This window comes from Notothenia rossii (assembly GCF_949606895.1).
Source record: "Notothenia rossii genome assembly, chromosome: 8".
Classification (NCBI taxonomy): domain Eukaryota; kingdom Metazoa; phylum Chordata; class Actinopteri; order Perciformes; family Nototheniidae; genus Notothenia; species Notothenia rossii.
In genome coordinates, this window is record NC_136906.1 from 71,364,922 (window position 1) to 71,383,023 (window position 18,102).

The 18,102-nt window shown below is 40.9% G+C and overlaps 1 protein-coding gene and 1 long non-coding RNA gene across 2 annotated transcripts in view; both read left to right on the forward strand.

The window, feature by feature from the left end:
* LOC307014513 overlaps nucleotides 1-18,102 on the forward strand; it is a 39,318-nt gene that overhangs the window by 13,628 nt on the left and 7,588 nt on the right. The window lies entirely within an intron of this gene.
* Nucleotides 10,072-16,309, forward strand: LOC307014509 (uncharacterized protein). Its single transcript, XM_079642471.1, has 20 exons — nucleotides 10,072-10,169; nucleotides 10,325-10,383; nucleotides 10,459-10,545; nucleotides 10,629-10,750; nucleotides 10,844-10,987; nucleotides 11,120-11,197; nucleotides 11,282-11,449; nucleotides 11,739-11,841; nucleotides 12,068-12,288; nucleotides 12,705-12,861; nucleotides 12,941-13,152; nucleotides 13,231-13,593; nucleotides 13,698-13,812; nucleotides 13,889-14,058; nucleotides 14,143-14,237; nucleotides 14,830-14,960; nucleotides 15,369-15,558; nucleotides 15,714-15,855; nucleotides 15,969-16,065; nucleotides 16,202-16,309. Exons 1-20 carry the CDS (start codon nucleotides 10,147-10,149, stop codon nucleotides 16,276-16,278), a joined length of 2,754 nt encoding a protein of 917 aa, XP_079498597.1. The 5' UTR covers nucleotides 10,072-10,146; the 3' UTR covers nucleotides 16,279-16,309.

The window sequence follows — 18,102 nt, forward strand, 5'->3', positions numbered from 1 at the left end:
ATGACCCCCGGTTTGATGATTGACAGGTCACATAACATTATTATTATTATTATTATTTTATTATTAGATACTAATAGGATCCCTGTAAAGTCTATACATTACTTGTTATTCTCTACTAATTGTTAATTAAAGACCGAATATAATGACTATTTTGCACATCCCTTTCAAGATTTCAAGATTTTCTAAGCTAAGGTTTATTGACATATCATAACATACACAACTACGGTGTAGTTATGCAATGAATGAAAAACTTGGGTCGCAGGTTCCTCAACAGTGCATTACAAGACATCTATCAATATGTGTGTATACCTCCACCATTAAACGGTCATTCTGCCCATTTCTTATACTATCTACATACATCTTATAAGAGTATAATACAAATGTATAATATCAGTTAAAATAAATGCTTAAACATAGTTAACATTGCAGGAAAGCAATATTTTAGACGTTAAGTACTTTTTCAGGCTTAATATTTATCTTTAGATATAAATGTCACTGTGTGTGCTGTGTGCTCTGCATGTGTGACCATTAAAGAGGGTTTCATCCCTCCATATTCTTCTTCTATACCCCCAAAGCTTTTTTCTTATTCAAAAGAAGACCTTAACCTGAAGTATTCTTTAATGTTTAAATTAGGCCTTATTAGTTTGTCTGTTTTGCACATCCTCCTATTAATATCTAATAATAAAATAATACAATTCAATAACGTGCTTTAACCACCAGGTGTCCCTTTCTATCAGCTCTGCACCATTATGTTGTAAATACAGCCTATCTACCAATTGGATCAAATATAAAAGTCAGCCGAATTAGTGTTGATACTGCGAGGAGACGTATTTTGTGAAAAGAAATGTAAGATGCTGTTTAATTGCTTATATATTTATGATCCACATCACGTTTTCAGTTTTGGCCGCAGTTGTTCCTGTTTGTCGATAGAAGTCTTCTCAGCAGGGCTCTATAAATAGAGAACTACGGCAGATATGTAATATTTAATGCAGCCAAACCGTGTATTACAATGCCGTTATATGATGACTTTCAAAGAGAAAAGCAAGCACACTCGGAATAAAGTATTATTTTACTTTTAAAAAACATTTTCAGATTTCACATCACATAAACACCAAATCCCAGCATGCATTGCGGCTAAACCATCCAATCATTGAGCTGAGGATCTTGCCTACGTCTGTTTCCGGTTTAGTTTATGACGGATGTATTTTTTTATACACACATTCCTTCACATTTTAATTTGCATTAAAGTATTTCGTGAGGCCTTCTAACATGTTTTTAAATATAGCTACGGTTGTAGTTGAAGAGTTTGTAAATTAACATGAACCGAAGCTGTCACGTCACGTCCGTTAATTCCACATCCACACGCATGGATTAACATCGATTTAATACATTAATGTAGCCTTTGTTTCTGCTAAAACAGGTGTCGACCAGCTGGGGCAACAAGAAAATCGGCGTAATCGAGTGTGACTATTAAAAAATGAATCATTATTATATTAATATTGACAATAACAACCGACCGTCGGGGTAGCATTTGCTTGGAATTTCCGGTTATTTCTCCACTGGTTAACATGTGTAAACAATAACGTGTAACTGTCACGTTTGAAGGGACGAAATCGTGACATCTTCACGTCTCCAGGCATGGTAAATCGTCACATCGTCAAGTCTTGCCGTGATATCGGGTTGGCTGCTGTGGGGAAACTATGGAAACTACAGTTTTTTCTATACAACGGACTACATGGATGTTTAATAAGAACGAGGGATTACTGTAAACTCATCTAGAGACTCTGCACCGTGCTCTGATACTGTTGTTTGATGCTTTATGAACGTGGGCAACAGAGAAACATATTCTTCATGACCAAAGTCAGAATTGAAATAAACAAGGAAAGTGATACTTATGCTCGTCACCCTCTCCCTCCGGTCCACATTAATACAAATGATCCCAATACGTATGATTGTATGAAAAGATCTCAAAATAAATACAAATGTATTTATAATAAACGTTAGTCCTTAACATCTCTCACTGTGTATATCACCATTCAAACATCTTTTAAAAGTTGAACAAACCCCACACAGCTCAGTGAAATGTTGACTTTATTTGATAATTTCAGTAAAAACTAATGTTCATATTTCTCTTTTTGATTATAATACTGACGAATGTTCAAAACAAAGAACTTTGGCAAGTTACCACATTTTAAAATGCTTAATAAGCACCGTAAGTTTCATGATATAATTTCTCCGTCCTAATCGTTTGTTTTCGTGAACGGCCGACTGTTGTGTGACGGCAAATGCTGCGGTTGCAAGGCATTGTGGGGCAGCATTTTCTCCTCTCCTTTTGGTTAGGGAGGTCCAGTGGTTCCTAAGCTAAAGGAGGTTATAAAGGAAGTTTGAAACCTCCTTTCCTATCATCTAGACTAGAGAATCCGAACGGCACTTATCATGCTATCATGTTCTCCCCCCCCCCCCCCCCCAAAGGTGGGGGGGGGGGAATCCTCTCATACTGACACCTGACACCACACATACACACGTAGGGAGAGCCGGGACGAAAGTAACAGAGCGATTTTATCCGAGCCCAAACAACTTTGACCGGCCAAATTACGTCAGAATTATCAGCATTCAATACTTAACAGACCTACTAAATATCAGGTTTAACTGTCAGGAGTAGTGTTGTCACGATACCAACATTTTGGTTTCGATACCAAGTCAAGAATTCCGATTCTTTTTCGAAACAGTCTTAAATGTAATTATTGTGCTTTATTTATTATTTTATTTATATATTTCATCTAACTATAACACAAACTTTTAAACAATGAGAACAATAAATAAAATAAATGACAAGAATTCGTATTAAATACAATTAAAACATTTCTTACAGACAGGCCTCGTGGTGTCCGTAGGCTTGCCCTCACTGTCAGAGATATAGCTAAAATACATCAAAATGTCGCTTCTGGCGTCTTTTTTGTCAACAAGCCGAGGCGCAGCAGCAGTTGCACTCCCACTTGCAGCCATGCTTCTCGTTTTCTCACATGCTCTGGCAGCTAGCGCGTGCACGAGAGAGGGGAGGGACTTAGAGCGTGCTTGAAAGGGGCGGGACTGTAGGCATGGCTGCAGTGCAGGGAGTGGAAGCAGAGCGCTGAACACACACGGCTCTTATTAAAACAGCCCTTTCTCACCGGAGTACTTTCCCCCGTCCTTCTTAAAGTACCATACTATTGAAACGGAGGAATAGTAACGTTTTTAACGGCAGGGTTTCGCGGTATACCTTTCAAGTATCGGTACACCGTGCAACACTAGTCAGGAGTCAGTGTCTCTCCCCCAAACTCACAAAATTCGATATGAACTGAAGAGCCGCATGAAACTAGGCCACTGGTTCTCAACGGGGGCGGTACCGCCCCCCAGGGGGCGTTCAGAGAACATCTGGGGGCGCTGGAAGCAATATTTTTGAAAGGGGGGCGTTGAGGTGTTCTTGGGGGGCGTTCACGCATAATGTCTTTTTGTCATGAAAAACGCTGGCCACAGCGTCTTTTCCTGTACAAAAAGCAGCTGTCAGCCTCTTTTGTTGCTATAGGAAACCACAACTCTGCTTGCGATTAGTCAGCTGTCAGCAGTGTTATTACGCGTACGTTCGTAAGTGCACGAACAGTCAGTCCGCTCGGACAACCCGTCTGTTCCGCCAGAGCACCCAGCTGTGAGCGCTCAGAGCGCAGCGCTCTGGACTGTGGAACGGGGACGCTCGGAGCGCTCTGAGCGGATTTACGAACGTACCCTACAAAAAGCAGCCGGGAGCGGACCGGAAGTCGTTGTAATTTTGGGATCGCGACTGTTAATAATCTGTTTCACTTTGTTACATTTTGATATGTTTTGATATGACAAATTCCACTAACAGATTCGAACTAAGTGAAAATAATACCCGTTTCTCTGTCTGCTACGACATGGAAGAGCTGGCTAGCCAGGCCGCTCCACACAGAGCTCTGTTTGTTCAAAATTACAACGACTTCCGGTCCGCTCCCGGCACGATGTCTTGTCATGTCACCAGCTAGCCCTCTAGCGTTTGCCGCCATATCGTGACACTACCCCCCCCCCCCTAAATATTAGCATCATAAAACAACAAAAATCATATCACATCAGCAAAATGGCCGCGAAAAAGATAAAATGCAGACAGTACTCTATTGAATATCTTAGCTATGGCTTCATACCGTCTCCTACCAATGCACAACTCCCAATGTGTTTACTTTGCGAACATGTATTTTCCAATGAGGGAATGACACCCTCACGTTTAAAGGAGCACCTTACCAAGATCCACCCGGATAAGGCAGATAAGGAGCGTCCGTTCTTCCAGGCCCTCAAAGAGAAACATGGTAGGAGCACCATCAGCAGTCTCTTCGCTAGGAAGACCACCCAGACTGACAGCGGGCTAATAGCGTCATATAACATCTCCTTGCTGATAGCCAAATGTGGGCAGCCGTTCACAATCGGAGAGAAGTTGGTACTCCCTGCCATCAAAGAGGTCATATCTACTGTGATGGAGCGTGATCCCACACAGGTGCTGAAATCCATCCCACTCAGTAATGACACCGTAGCACGCAGGATTGATGAAATGGGCGCTGATACAGAGGAGCAGCTGTGTGCCATCCTGCGGGAAACTCCATTCAGCCTTCAGCTGGATGAGACAACCACTTCTGACAACAATGTTCTGTTGATGGCCTATCTCCGCTATAGCACCTCCAACAGTCAGGAGATTGCTGAGGAATTTTTATTTTCCAAATATCTCCAGTAGGGCCTGGCTCATTTTGTGGCATCTGCAGGCAGTGGCAAGTACTTCCGGCATCTGCCAAGGAGGCCGCTACTCCGTGGTATCTGTGGCAAGTATATGCCACATATGTGGTATCTGTGGCAAGTATATGCCACAACTTGCCGTGGCAACTATATGCCACAACCATGCCACAACTTGCCGTGGCAAGTATATGCCACAACTTGCCGTGGCATGTAAATGCCACAAGTTAAGAGAAGGTTTATGGTAGCTGCCACTCGCCTTCTGTGGCAAATGCTGATATTTAAACCCGTATTTATCGCGTAAAATGTCGCTGTTTTGGCATGACTTTATCGGACTGATCTGTACACAAGACTGATGATCTGTTACTGATGGTCCGATCTCTATTTTTCAAAAAGATTAAACATTATATGTTGTATAGATTTTACTTGGAGAACGTGGTTTGTTAAAATAAATAAACGTGCTATTTTTATGATAATACTCAAGATATATTATTAGTAAGTTGACATAAAGATCTAACATTGTTGACCAGAGGTGGGAAATAGGCTAACTTGTATACTCAAGTAGCCTACTGTACTTGTGATTTAGAAATAGCCTACTTGTGCTATAAGGATAAGGACAACCAAGCGCAAAGCCTACAAGCACTGAAAAGCTGGCAAGGGGAGACGGATGAGCATGACTCAGCGTTCTGTCAAGAACTCGAACAATATAAATTGTTCACCAGTTTCAAAACGCAATAAAAGGGTGGATAAAAAAGCATGCATTGTGTCTCGATTTTTAATATACTGTCATGATTGTCTTAACGGAATAACATGGTTTGTTTAGATTCACTGATATCAATATCTAATAAGAATAATCTGAAGCATTTAAACAAAAATGTTCAACCAGAATTAAAATATTAAACAACAAAACAGATACAATGACATGAATCTGTTTATTAACAACGAAAATGATACAAATTAAGTACATATGCCTGGATTTAAAATAACACATTTATACATGTGTACAATCAAATATAACTGTCCTTTGCCTCATTTATAAAATATAAATCTTAGCATCTCACTAGCAGTGGCAACTGCAATCAGTTACAGCTGCCCTAAGTCTGTAGCCAAGTCTAATAACACCATTGTAAACGTTGCTGTGTCAATACAGATATTTATTTTTTAATTATTTGTCTTTACTAGTAACAATACACCTGGTTATCGTAGCAAGCAGTGGAAACTCCCCTCAAGAAGCGACAATTTCCAAGGGCTTGCGTTGCAACGCTCACTTGCCAATATTTCTTTTTTTATTACAATATAGGCCTATGTTTAGCCTACTATCATAGATATAGCACGTTTGTTTATTTTAGCAAACCAAGTAGGCTATTCCAAGTAAAATTGAATATAAATGATAATTTATTATCTTTTTGAAAAATAGAGATCGCACATCAGTCCTGTGATAGTCCAGCGACATTTGACACGATAAATACGAGTTTAAATATCATCATTTGCCACGGAAGGCGAGTGGCAGCTACCGTAAAACTTCTCTTAACTCTGGCATCTTGTGGCAACTCCCATTCAGCATGCGCAAATGCCACGGCAAGTTGTGGCATATACTTGCCACGGCAAGTTGTGGCATATGCTTGCCACGGCAAGTTGTGGCATCTGTGGCATTTACTTGCCACGGCAAGTTGTGGCATATACTTGCCACGGCATATACTTGCCACAGACGCCACAGAGTAGTGGCCTCTGTGGGAGATGCCACAAATGCCAAGGCACATGCCACGGCGAGTAGTGTTCTAGTATGATAAATAAAATAACATTGTACCTTGAAAACCAATGCATTCGTTCATTTGATACGTTGGTGGTTTTAGGTAGGCTATACAGCGACCCCTGGCAGTTCTAGTGTGAAGTAAAAGTAGAAGTAGCCAACCTAAATGTTGGAATACTCTGTTACAAGTAAAAGTCATGCATTAAAATGTTACTCAAGTAAAAGCGCAAAATGATTAGCATAACAATATACTTAAAGTGCATATTACATGTTTTCATTATAATGATTGATCATGAAAGTGTTCTCAAAGCTGGTAAAGGTGCAGCTAGTTTTAATGACTTTGTATACTGTAGTAGGGTATCTTGTGAATTTACTCCAGGAGAAACTATAAAGTCTGATTTAAGACTTGATTATATGTATCATCATTAATCAGAATCTGTAGTAAGTAACTAAAGGTAGCGTATTAAATAAATGTAGGGGAGTAGGCTACAATTACACAATTTACCTCTGAATTGTAGTGGGGTAAGTAACCTACGTAATATACCATATACATACTCAACTAAAGTACAAGTAGGCTATTTCTAAATCACAAGTACAGTGCTTGAGTATACAAGTTGGCCTATTTCCCACCTCTGGTCAACAATGTTAGATCTTTATGTCAACTTACTAATAATATATCTTGAGTATTATCATAAAAATAGCACGTTTATTTATTTTAACAAACCACGTTCTCCAAGTAAAATCTATAGAACATATAATGTTTAATCTTTTTGAAAAATATGATCGGACCATCAGTAACAGATCATCAGTCTTGTGTACAGATCAGTCCGATAAAGTCATGCCAAAACAGCGACATTTTACGCGATAAATACGGGTTTAAATATCAGCATTTGCCACTGAAGGCGAGTGGCAGCTACCGTAAACCTTCTCTTAACTCTTAACTTGTGGCATTTACTTGCCACGGCAAGTTGTGGCATATATAAGTTGTGGCATATACTTGCCACGGCAAGTTGTGGCATGGTTGTGGAATATACTTGAACCACGGCAAGTTGTGGCATCTGTGGCATATACTTGCCACAGATACCACATCTGTGGCATATACTTGCCACAGATACCACGGAGTAGCGGCCTCCTTGGCAGATGCCGGAAGTACTTGCCACTGCCCGCAGATGCCACGAAATGCGCTTGCTGTCTCTCAATATCTGGTCACAGACACCAAGGGCCAGACCATTTTTAATGCACTGGATAAGTCAATCCCGATCAACAACATCCTCGCATGTGCTACTGACGGTGCCCCTTCCATGGTTGGCAGGTACCGTGGCTTCACCACTCTGCTGAAGGAGCAGGTCCCGCATGTCCTCACAGTCCACTGTGTCTTGTACCGCCACAACCTTGTGGCCAAATCTAAAAGTCCACCTCTCCACGAGTCTCTCAATGTTGCAGTAAAGGCAATAAACAAAATAAAAGCCCACGCCCTGAATAACAGATTGTTCCGACAGCTGTGTCAGGAAAATGATGAGACCTTTGAGCGTCTTCTTCTCCACACTGATGTCCGCTGGTTCTCAAAAGGAAACTGCCTTGCTCGTTTTTGTGAGCTGTTTGACAACATCGTGGAGTTCCTGGAGGAGGTGGATGCAGCTCTCGGAGAACAGGTGTCATCCAGCCGCTGCGACATCATGTACCTCGCAGACTTCTTTGGCAAAATGAATGAAGTCACGCTGAAGCTCCAAGGAAAAGGAGTTACTCTGATCCAGAGCAAGGCGGTCATCCACAGTCTCACCTCCAGGCTGGATCTATACCGGCAGAGCATAGGCAGGAGGCAGTTTGCTCATTTCCCGCTGTTGACCAAGGTGATCTAGCCTAGGCTACTAAATAATGATAATAATAAATAATACATGTAATAAATGTAGGCTACTCTATGCAACACTATATTTGTGTTCCTGGTTAGTATAAATAACTTATGTTCTGAATGTATTATGAGAATAAAGAAACATCAATTAGTAAACACAGACCACCTGAGGATGGTGAATGCCGACTTGAAGATCCGCTTCAGAGATCTTTTGGACCTCGATGTTCCCACCTGCAGCCCTTTCAGGCGGACGTGGCGGAATGCGAGCCAGCAATACAGGAGCATCTCATCGACATCCAGAGTGACGATGAGGCCCAGGCTATTTTCCGCACCTCTGGCTGGGGCAACATGTGGGTCAAATACTCTCAGCGTTACCCGGCTCTCTGGGAGAAAGCGAGGCTGCTTCTTCTGGCTTTCCCAACCACAAACCACATACCTCGTGGAGCAGGGATTCAGCCAGGTCCTCCACATGCAGTCCAAGTACCGCAATCGCTTGAACTTGACGGCCTCAGGTGCACTGCGACTGCAACTAAGTTCTCTGCAACCCGCAGTGAAGAAACTGGCGGAGAACCACCAAGTGCAGGGCTCACACTAACCTTCCCCCCCTGCAATTTGGCGAAATGCAACACCTTTCCGACCTGTTAGTTCTGAAGGCCTAATGTACAGTTTTGTAGCCTACTGTTTGTTCTGCACTGGACATGTGTGAAATTGCTGCTGTTCCGTAGCAGTCTGTTTGTATTCTCTGCTCTTGTCTGAGTTTGTTTAACACTCATAAATATCATTTTAATTCACATTCACATGGCTTTTCTGCTCTCTGGTAAACTAATGATAATGATATTCCAACTGCCCAGTTAAATCAAATCTATTATTTGGCATTCAGTGACATGCTTTTTAAATGATATAACACAGAATATTAGTCAACATTAATATTCAGAGAAGAAAATAAGTCTACTTTTTTTGATGGGGGGCGGTAAGAGACCTGGATAATGGACAGGGGGGCGCTGGCCCAAAAAACGTTGAGAACCCCTGAACTAGGCAAAGAGCCGCATGCGGCTCGAGAGCCGCGGGTTGGCCACCCCTGTGCTAGGGGATGACTTTATCGCTTCAATACACAGCCGCAATGCTTTATATTGTAGTCTATCAATTTTTAATAGTGATGTTTTTGCTGCTGCTCCATACACTATACAACCAGTCTATTGTGGACCTCAAAATTGATCTGTATATGTCTATTAATGCTTGTTTATCTGCGCCCCAGTTGCATCCAGCTAAAGCTCGTAATATATTTAATACTTTTTTGCATTTTGTTTCCACTTGTTTAATATGCATTTCCCATGTATATTTGCTATCAAACCACAGTCCTAGGTATTTGAATTCATTCACCTTTGTCATTGGACAATCATATTATAGTGTTAACTGTTGGCCATCAATCTTGCGTTTATTTGTAAATATCATGTAGCATGACTTGCTTTCTGACATTTTGAATCCCCAGTTATATGAGCACCTCTCCACTTTTTTAATCGCTCTATATTCTCCATCACGTATGGGGCATTTCTTCCCCTCATCCAAATAGCCCCATCATCCAGTTAGCCATTCTGCTCCCCTCAATGCCTTTAAATGTTGGGATTCCCTTCAGACTGGATTACACACACAGGCCTGCTCAATCACCTCATCAGGCAGTAATGAGCTCCACCTGTGAGCAGGACCCTCCCTCTTCCTCAACAACTTCATTTAAAAAGTGCAAAAACCAGGGACCTTCACCAGTCTCCCAACTCTTGCCATGGGTTGTTTAGCTGTATTGGGGTTTGTAGTTTTGTTTTTATGTATGTATGTATGTATGTATGTATGTATGTATGTATGTATGTATGTATGTATGTATGTATGTATGTATGTATGTATGTATTTAAATTAAGGTTTATTTTTCTTTATACATTTAAAACGTATTCAATCTTTTTCAGGTGGTTCATTCTCCTTGGAGCAGTTGTTAACATTGAGGCACAAAATAAGCCCCAAATAAGTACGTTTTTGTCATTTTGTGATATTTTTCAACACACTTTGTGTGCTGCTATCTAATATAAATGTTTAATCCCAGAAATCTACTCTAAATGCCTTGGAAACTTGCTGCGTGTGGATGTCAGTCGACTTGGAGGAAGTTCTCTTGAAGTGTCCGCTGTCATAAGTAAGCTGACATTTCAAGTATATTGCTTTTTCTTAACTTAATCTCACTTTTTTAATTCAAACTTTTATTGTTTGTTTCCTCAGATAACTCTTCAATCATCCTCACACCAAGTTTATCTTCTCAGTGTGGCTTCACCATCAAGAAATACCACCTGGGAAACGCTGTGATTTATGCCTCCGTCCAAAACTGTTTTGCTCAAAATGTGGTAAAAATGACTGAATGCTAGTTTGTGACGCAGCACCAAATGTTTCTTTTGACGTGGCAATTAATTTTGAGACTTGTTTCCATGTGTTTTTAGGATGATAAAGCATTCACAACAAAACTAGGTCTGCGGCTAAAATCTGACAATGTGGTTGAAGACGAGTTTTACCTGGTGGAAGAAACTTGCTACTACTCTTCCTGGGCCTCCCGGGATATTATCTGTAAACCCAACTACATGGAGGCAAGTGAACGCAGCATGCCATGTTCCAGTCTATATGATTAGTGGCTTGATACCTCGTATGAGTGTCAAGGCCGGTACATTTCATGTCACTGCAGAGATTGATTATCACTTATGGAGTGGCCTCATTTCTAGGTGTCTGTGAAAAAAGCAGCTCCAAATGATTATAACCTGCCTGCATACCCCGACTCGCATCCCCGAAAAGCTGCTGAGGTAAGATTGGCTCATTTTGCCCTTTTTTTTTTTCTTTTCTTATTCTAGAAACATGTATGTAACGTCTTGATATTTGCCTCACAGCAACCCATGGACGCAGTCTTCACAATCGCCACAGTGGTGTTCCTCACTCCTGAGGAGAGGGTCATGCAGGTGGATGAAGCCCAGAGAAATGGTTATGGGATCTCAAGCACTCCTACCAGGCTGGTGCTGCGAAGCCCAAATCCTTCACGTGAAACATACACCAAGGATGTAAGTGGATTGCAGTTTTTCTGAGATTCAAACAACTCTCACTTGATATCTTCCCCTCAGGCAGACTTGTTAAATCACTAAAGCAGCCCATTAGGTACTTGCTTACACTTACAGCCATAGATAAAATAATGTAACCAGACTGCCTTTCAAATGGATTACTTTGTCTGGAATCCAGTTGGCACTCTTAAATCAGTGATTTCTTATTCATATCACCCCAGATTTTCAGGAGTGAAATTATGTTACCACAGTATGCATTTACATCCACATGTTGTGTAATCTCCCCCCACAGGTAGCAGGTGTGCCGATGACTGTGCTCAGCACCTCAATTATATTTGAGAAGACTAAGCTGACGTCTCAACTTTATGCAGGAGCCGCTTGTCCTCAAGCTCAGGGTAATTTAAAGAGACTCACTGATGTCATTTCTTGTAGTGTTTTTCACTGGGAATTTGGGGCACTTTTTACTGTCAGGAATTTAAAACAAACATCTGCCAGTATTATTTCGGATTCCAGCATTTTTAAAATATCAAACTTTTCTAAAAATGGAGCCAAAAGTATTTAACTCAGCAGAATTTGTATCCAGGAAGAAGTCCTTTATTTATTTGATTTTTTGGTGTACAGGTGGGGTTTCCTTTACTGAAACCTCAATCCGCTGGTTCCTGCCGAGGCGCATTGACCCTCTGATTTACTCGAAACACTTCAGACTGTTGGAGGTGAACATGGGCGTCGATGGGAGGAAGCTCGAAGCTACAGAGATATCGGCCAGAAACTATTCCCTGACTCTCGATGACCTTTACGTCATTGTTGAAATTCCTATTGGGGCTGCTGGTTGCCAAATCAAGGTTGGATAAATCAATTTAGTCCATGAATTGACAAAGACATTTTAGTCATGCATGCAGCCATGCAAAAAAAAAAATCTGAAATACTACAAAAGGGCAAAATATAGATGTTTATATTTCTTGGATCTAAAGAATTTCTCACAACACTGAAGAAATCAGCGTAGTTAAATTGTACATTAAAGTCATTTTAGACTTTAGAGACACAGTTTAACAAGCAATCACACTTTGTTGTTTCATGGAAGATAAAACTACTGAAATCCTATTGGTATGTACAAAACAAATGTAAACGGATCGTGTGAGTATGTTTGACTGTTGCAACATCTAGAGCTTCATTGCCAGACAAATTTCCCTTTCTCTTTTAATCTGTAGCTGATAATGTTATTCAGGAAAGACCTTACTCAGGATGTTTGTTTATGCAGAGTCATGCCCAGGATGGTCAGTACTTCATTTCTTATATGATTGAGCTGATGCTCGAGTTGCTCTGGACTGAAGACGACACTAATGAGGACACGAGATACAAAGTCTTCCTCCCCGTAGAGACCCCCCTGCAGCTTCAACCTCCACAAGTCATTGACGGTGAGTCTTATCTTCTACTCATGCTACTTTTTTTACATAAATTGCAACCTGCCTTAATTTCTTCCTTTTTGACCTACAGCCACTGTTCCCAAGGAGATGATGTTTAAGGTGTTGATTGGGCCGGTGGGCTTTGATGTAATGCTAAAGAACATCAGCTCCCCCTCTGAGGTTTTGTCCTTGGCCGACTGCTTTGCCAGAGGCTTTAAAGTCTTTGACAAAATGTCCCCTAACGGCTGCTCCAAGGTCTATACTGTTGAAGTGCCCTTCACGGACCGTGTCGTAGGACAAAGGGTGAGCCTTACACTCAACGTGGGAAATGAAATGCATTTTTTATTTTGGCAGCTAATAACTATCTGTTTCTCCCAACAGAAAGAAATGGGGGTTACAATTTACACCCTTCATCTGACCTTTGGCTTCCTGGTCCTGCCAAAGCATGCTCCATTTACTGTCACTGCTTATCTGAGAGCTAAACTGGAAGACATGGGTCTGTACCCAAGAGGAATTCCTCCCTTTGCAGCTCCTCCCTCTGCAGCTCCTCCCTCTGTCTCAGGACGCTGTGATGATAAGAATTTCTATGTCCTCGTGAAATACGGGACCAAAGGATTCAACTTTCAGACCATAATGGGAAAACGAATGCTGACCGGGAGCCTGGCTCAGCAGTACGGTGTGATGGGCAACGACACACATTTCAGTTTGATTGTACCATTTTCTGCAGCTGATGCTACGGTCGAGGTATGAATCTTAACCAAAGTTTTAAATGTGCAGGGATTTGACAACATTTGTCAAGATCATAGTCCTCTTTAAATCATAATGTATTGTTTCTGAAAACTTCTCAGGCTGTTGAGTCGTCATCCATCAAGAGCAGACTGGATGTGACTCTGAGATATCCGAAGACCAACAAAACTATCCAAGACTTCTCCTTGGCTTGCAACTTCGTCACAAAGCTGATTGGTTTGTTAAAGAGAATACGTGTTCTTATGTAGGCTTAAATCTCCAATGCATACAAATGTCTGATCGTCTTTTTCAGAGTGTTTCCCTAATGGGACCATCACGGCTCTGGCTATAACCCTGGAGTCTGTTCCCAGTCTGAACCCCCGACGGCTCACACTCAGAAACCCCGCCTGTGGCCCCACATACAGCAACGACCAGTACGCTTATTTTGTCTTCACTGCAAACTCCTGTGGGACAACCAGGAAGGTAAAGCATGCTGCTGAACAGCTTGCTGATTGCGATAGGATTCAAACTGAGAAACGACTTCTTTCAATTTTTTTCTTTTCTTAGTTTTTGCCCAATATGATGCTGTATGAGAATGAAATCTCCATCACAGATGAGCTGGAATTGAGAAAGCTCTCACAGTCGAAGGAGCCGGAGTTTGAGTGAGTATCTCGAGACTTAGAATCACCAAGCTGAAGGTTGGATGATTAATTTATTATCAAAGCTGATGCTTGAAAAATGACATGGAAGATTAATTAACAAAGTGCTTCCGGTTTTCTAAATGTCAGCTTTTTAATGCTTTCTGTTTGTCTTAACATGATACACTTCAGGTCATCGGGTTTTAGACTTTATGTCAGAAAAGAAAAATTCTCAGCTTGGACATTATTCACAGTTGCATGTTTTTGGAGCAAAACGGTTAAAGGCGGCCTTTTTCAGTTACAAAAACCTAATTTGTAACTCGACGGGAAAACTTAAAAAAAAAAACATTTCAAAAATCAGTTATTTGTAGCCGTAAACATTCATGTTCACCATTACGTAAACTGACAGTCTGACGACAACTTTAAAACAAATACAGAGACTTTGTAGGCTAACCACGTGACAAAACTTTAAAGACTCTTAAATTATATTTTCCTTATCAGAAGTCAACTGGTACGCCATAAATCCTTCTATGGTGCAATCCCAGATGTTAACGGTGCCAATGGGTAACAATTGAACAGTTCTAAGTGTTCCCACTTAAGAGTTTTCTTCTTTCAGGCTTAAGGTGTTCTGTTACTATGACATCAACACTAACCAGGCTATTGGCTTCAACACCCGACCTCGCAGGAGTGAACCGTACGCTGACGATGCACGAGGCGGGATGCAGGTTGAAATGAGAGTTGCTTTGGGTAAAGAAAGTTCTTCATGCCTCGTGTTTTTTTTTTTCTTTTTCTCGCATGCTTGCTAAGGATTAGATTTATTTTTGACGTCTTTGGAAACCTTCCCAAATCTAGAAACTGGGACAAATAAGAGTTGTATCATGTCAACATGTTGAAAAAGCTTAATGCAAAGAGACAGGATAACACTTTCTATCAAAATGCAGGATTTTGGGCAACTTGGAGACAGTTCATATGAATCTAGTTACTTTAAGTAATTGGAATGTATTTTTTTCATAAAGTTAATCTTTGAACTGAGTTGGCACTTGGGATGTTGACTATGTACATCCAAGTTAAACTCTTTTGCATTCTGCACCTTAATGTTTCTATTCCTGTCTGAATCCTTAATAATTCGGGTCAATATGTTCTGCTTCACTTCAGACGACTCCTACAGTGTGTTTCACCGCGTTGAGGACGATCCCTTCACAAAGTACCGACAACAGCCGCTGTATTTCGAGGTGGAACTGATGGGATCTAACAACCCTGAAGTATCTCTTGAGCTGGCATACTGCTGGGCGATGCTGGAGGAGGACAAGATGTCCCTCCCTCGATGGGACCTCATCGTTAACGGGTAACTTGTATATATTTATTTTTTCTTGTCCCAATGAACTGTTTGTCAAACTGAACAAAAGGGATGGTTTAAAATCATACAGTAGGGTGCTCATTTAGCAGACCTTTGGACATCTTTACCCAAATAAAATAACTTTTTTTTTTTTTTCCCATCAGTTGTGCAAACTCAAGGGACCCGCACCCAGTGATCTTCCACTCTGTTTTGCCTAAGGGCAGAGTTCATTATCCTTCAAACTTCAAGCGGTTTGAGGTCCCAATGTTTGGCTTTGCGGAAGACAAGGATAACTTGAACCGCCAGGTACTATCAGTCATAAGAATAAATAGTCTTGTTTTTATTTTTAGATGCTTCAGAGTTTGGAAAAAGAAAGTACGCTGTCTATAACAACCCTTACATTTGTTCATATCTTGTAGGTCTTTGTCCACTGTGAGGTGGTCATCTGTGATGTTAGAAATCCAGTGGATGCAGCTTGTAATGTGCAGTGTTCAGACCAGGACAACACGATGAAGGGTATGCTCTCATACATGCTGATTTCATTATCTAGTAATGTACAATAAGGTTTACACGTGTTGGCTCAAATTATAAAATGAGACCATGGCTTTTGAATAAGATATATTTATATATATTTCTTTTTTTTCTCCCACAGGTCAACAACTTGCCATTTCAGATGACCCTGGTTTCAAAAGCGTGACTTCAGGACCCATCATTATAATGCGCTCCTAAATAACTTCCTAATAAAATATTTTAAAAATAATTCACACTTAGTATTTACTTGGGAATATTGGAGATTTTTTTCATCTATAGTTGTGTTTTCTATGGTTATGGGGAGGTCCAAATGATTCACTGTTCCAAATTACATATATTTAAATGTAGTGTACTGTACAGCAACTGCCTGTGTACTGTTTCATGCAATAGGCATACAATACAGACATACTGCTTCATCATAACATTGCACCTTGAACTTTAGTCTCCTGAGGCTTGAAAAATACCTTTCCAAAAGTGTGCCATATTTTACATTCATATTCTTGTTGAAACTCAAAGTATGCCTAATGTATGCATTTGTTGGAGACTGCCTAGAGTGAGCATTTAAAAAAAGAAAGACACTAAATTGAAACCTGTTAATATTGAACAGGTAAAAGGACAGCAGATGAGCACTGATTTAAAATATGCATATTCAATTATTTGTCATTCTGTTAAACATTGACAAATTCTTTCAAATATGTATGCCAATATTTCACTTGTGGTCAGTGGCGGCGCCAGAGATTTTCTCTAGGGGGTGCTGTGGGGTAGCTTGACGTTTCATAGAGGGTGCTCAAACATTAAGGATTTCCCATTAATGCACCAGCGCTACAGTTGAATTTTCTACTGCAACACTCCCCACACGCACACACGGTGTACCCGCGACTGTTGCAATGAAGGCTTGGTAATCAGCTCACGGCATATAGGTGTAAGCGCTATTTTTACAAGTGGGGAGTGGACCTCACATCCTCTAGGAGGGTCCTCACCTCCTCTAGTGGGAGCAAGCTCCCCCGGGAAGATTTTTTTTTTTAAATATTGAAGTTAAAAGCATCAATCTGGTGCACTTTGAGAGCAAAATTAAGAGATCTATGGATACATCTCTCAACATACATATGAAACAACGGTAAACAGATTTTCTATTTCTTTATAGATATTTTACAAATCACTCACCTTTTTAAAACAAACCGTTTGAGACCCGAGATAACTAGACTAAAGTTAACTATCTAAACACAGAGTCCTTTACTTCACCTGAGCTGAGGTTATCTGAGACTCTCAGTCTGACAGGAGAGAGTTCTCCCTCCACCTTGTCGAAAAAGATCCTTATATCCGTTAGCTTGGCTAGCTAGCACCAGATGCTAACCACAACGATCTCCGGTAGATACCCACCGGTGCGCGAACTCGCTCTCTTGCGCACGCACACAAAATGGCTCGTGACACACACAGCAGAGCTTGAATAAAACACAGAGACCCAGAAGTAAGCTACCTATACTCACGAGGCCTTGCAGAATCCCTCTCGCTTTCAGTTGGTTTTGATTGAGTGTCCACACGTGGACGTTTAAGGACTAAAAAACGATCCATTTGTCACTTTGCTGTTAGCAAATAATTTGAGGCTCCAGCTAACAGGAAGTCACTCAAGTGTCACAAAGTAATTTAGCCTATGGGTAGGTCAAAAAGCTAATGGGTGCTGGCCATTGGCCTAATCATATCACCTGTGTTGGCTTTATGTTTTTGGTCAAACATTTGTTTGTTTCACATTTGCATTGATGAAATCAATAATTTTTCTAATTTAATAAAAAATAATAATTTTCGGAAAAAAAAAACAAATTTCTTGGGGGTGCCTAGCTCCCCCCTGGCGCCGCCCCTGCTTGTGGTAAGTTTACATTAAAATGTTTTCACTGATCTCTTGACCTTCACTCATACTTGAAAGTGCATCGAGGAGCTTCATTGAAACAGTTATTATCCAAATCTGATAGAGGAGCCCCATTATGCTTTTCTTTGGCGCTTTCACACCAAGTATTTGCTGTACTT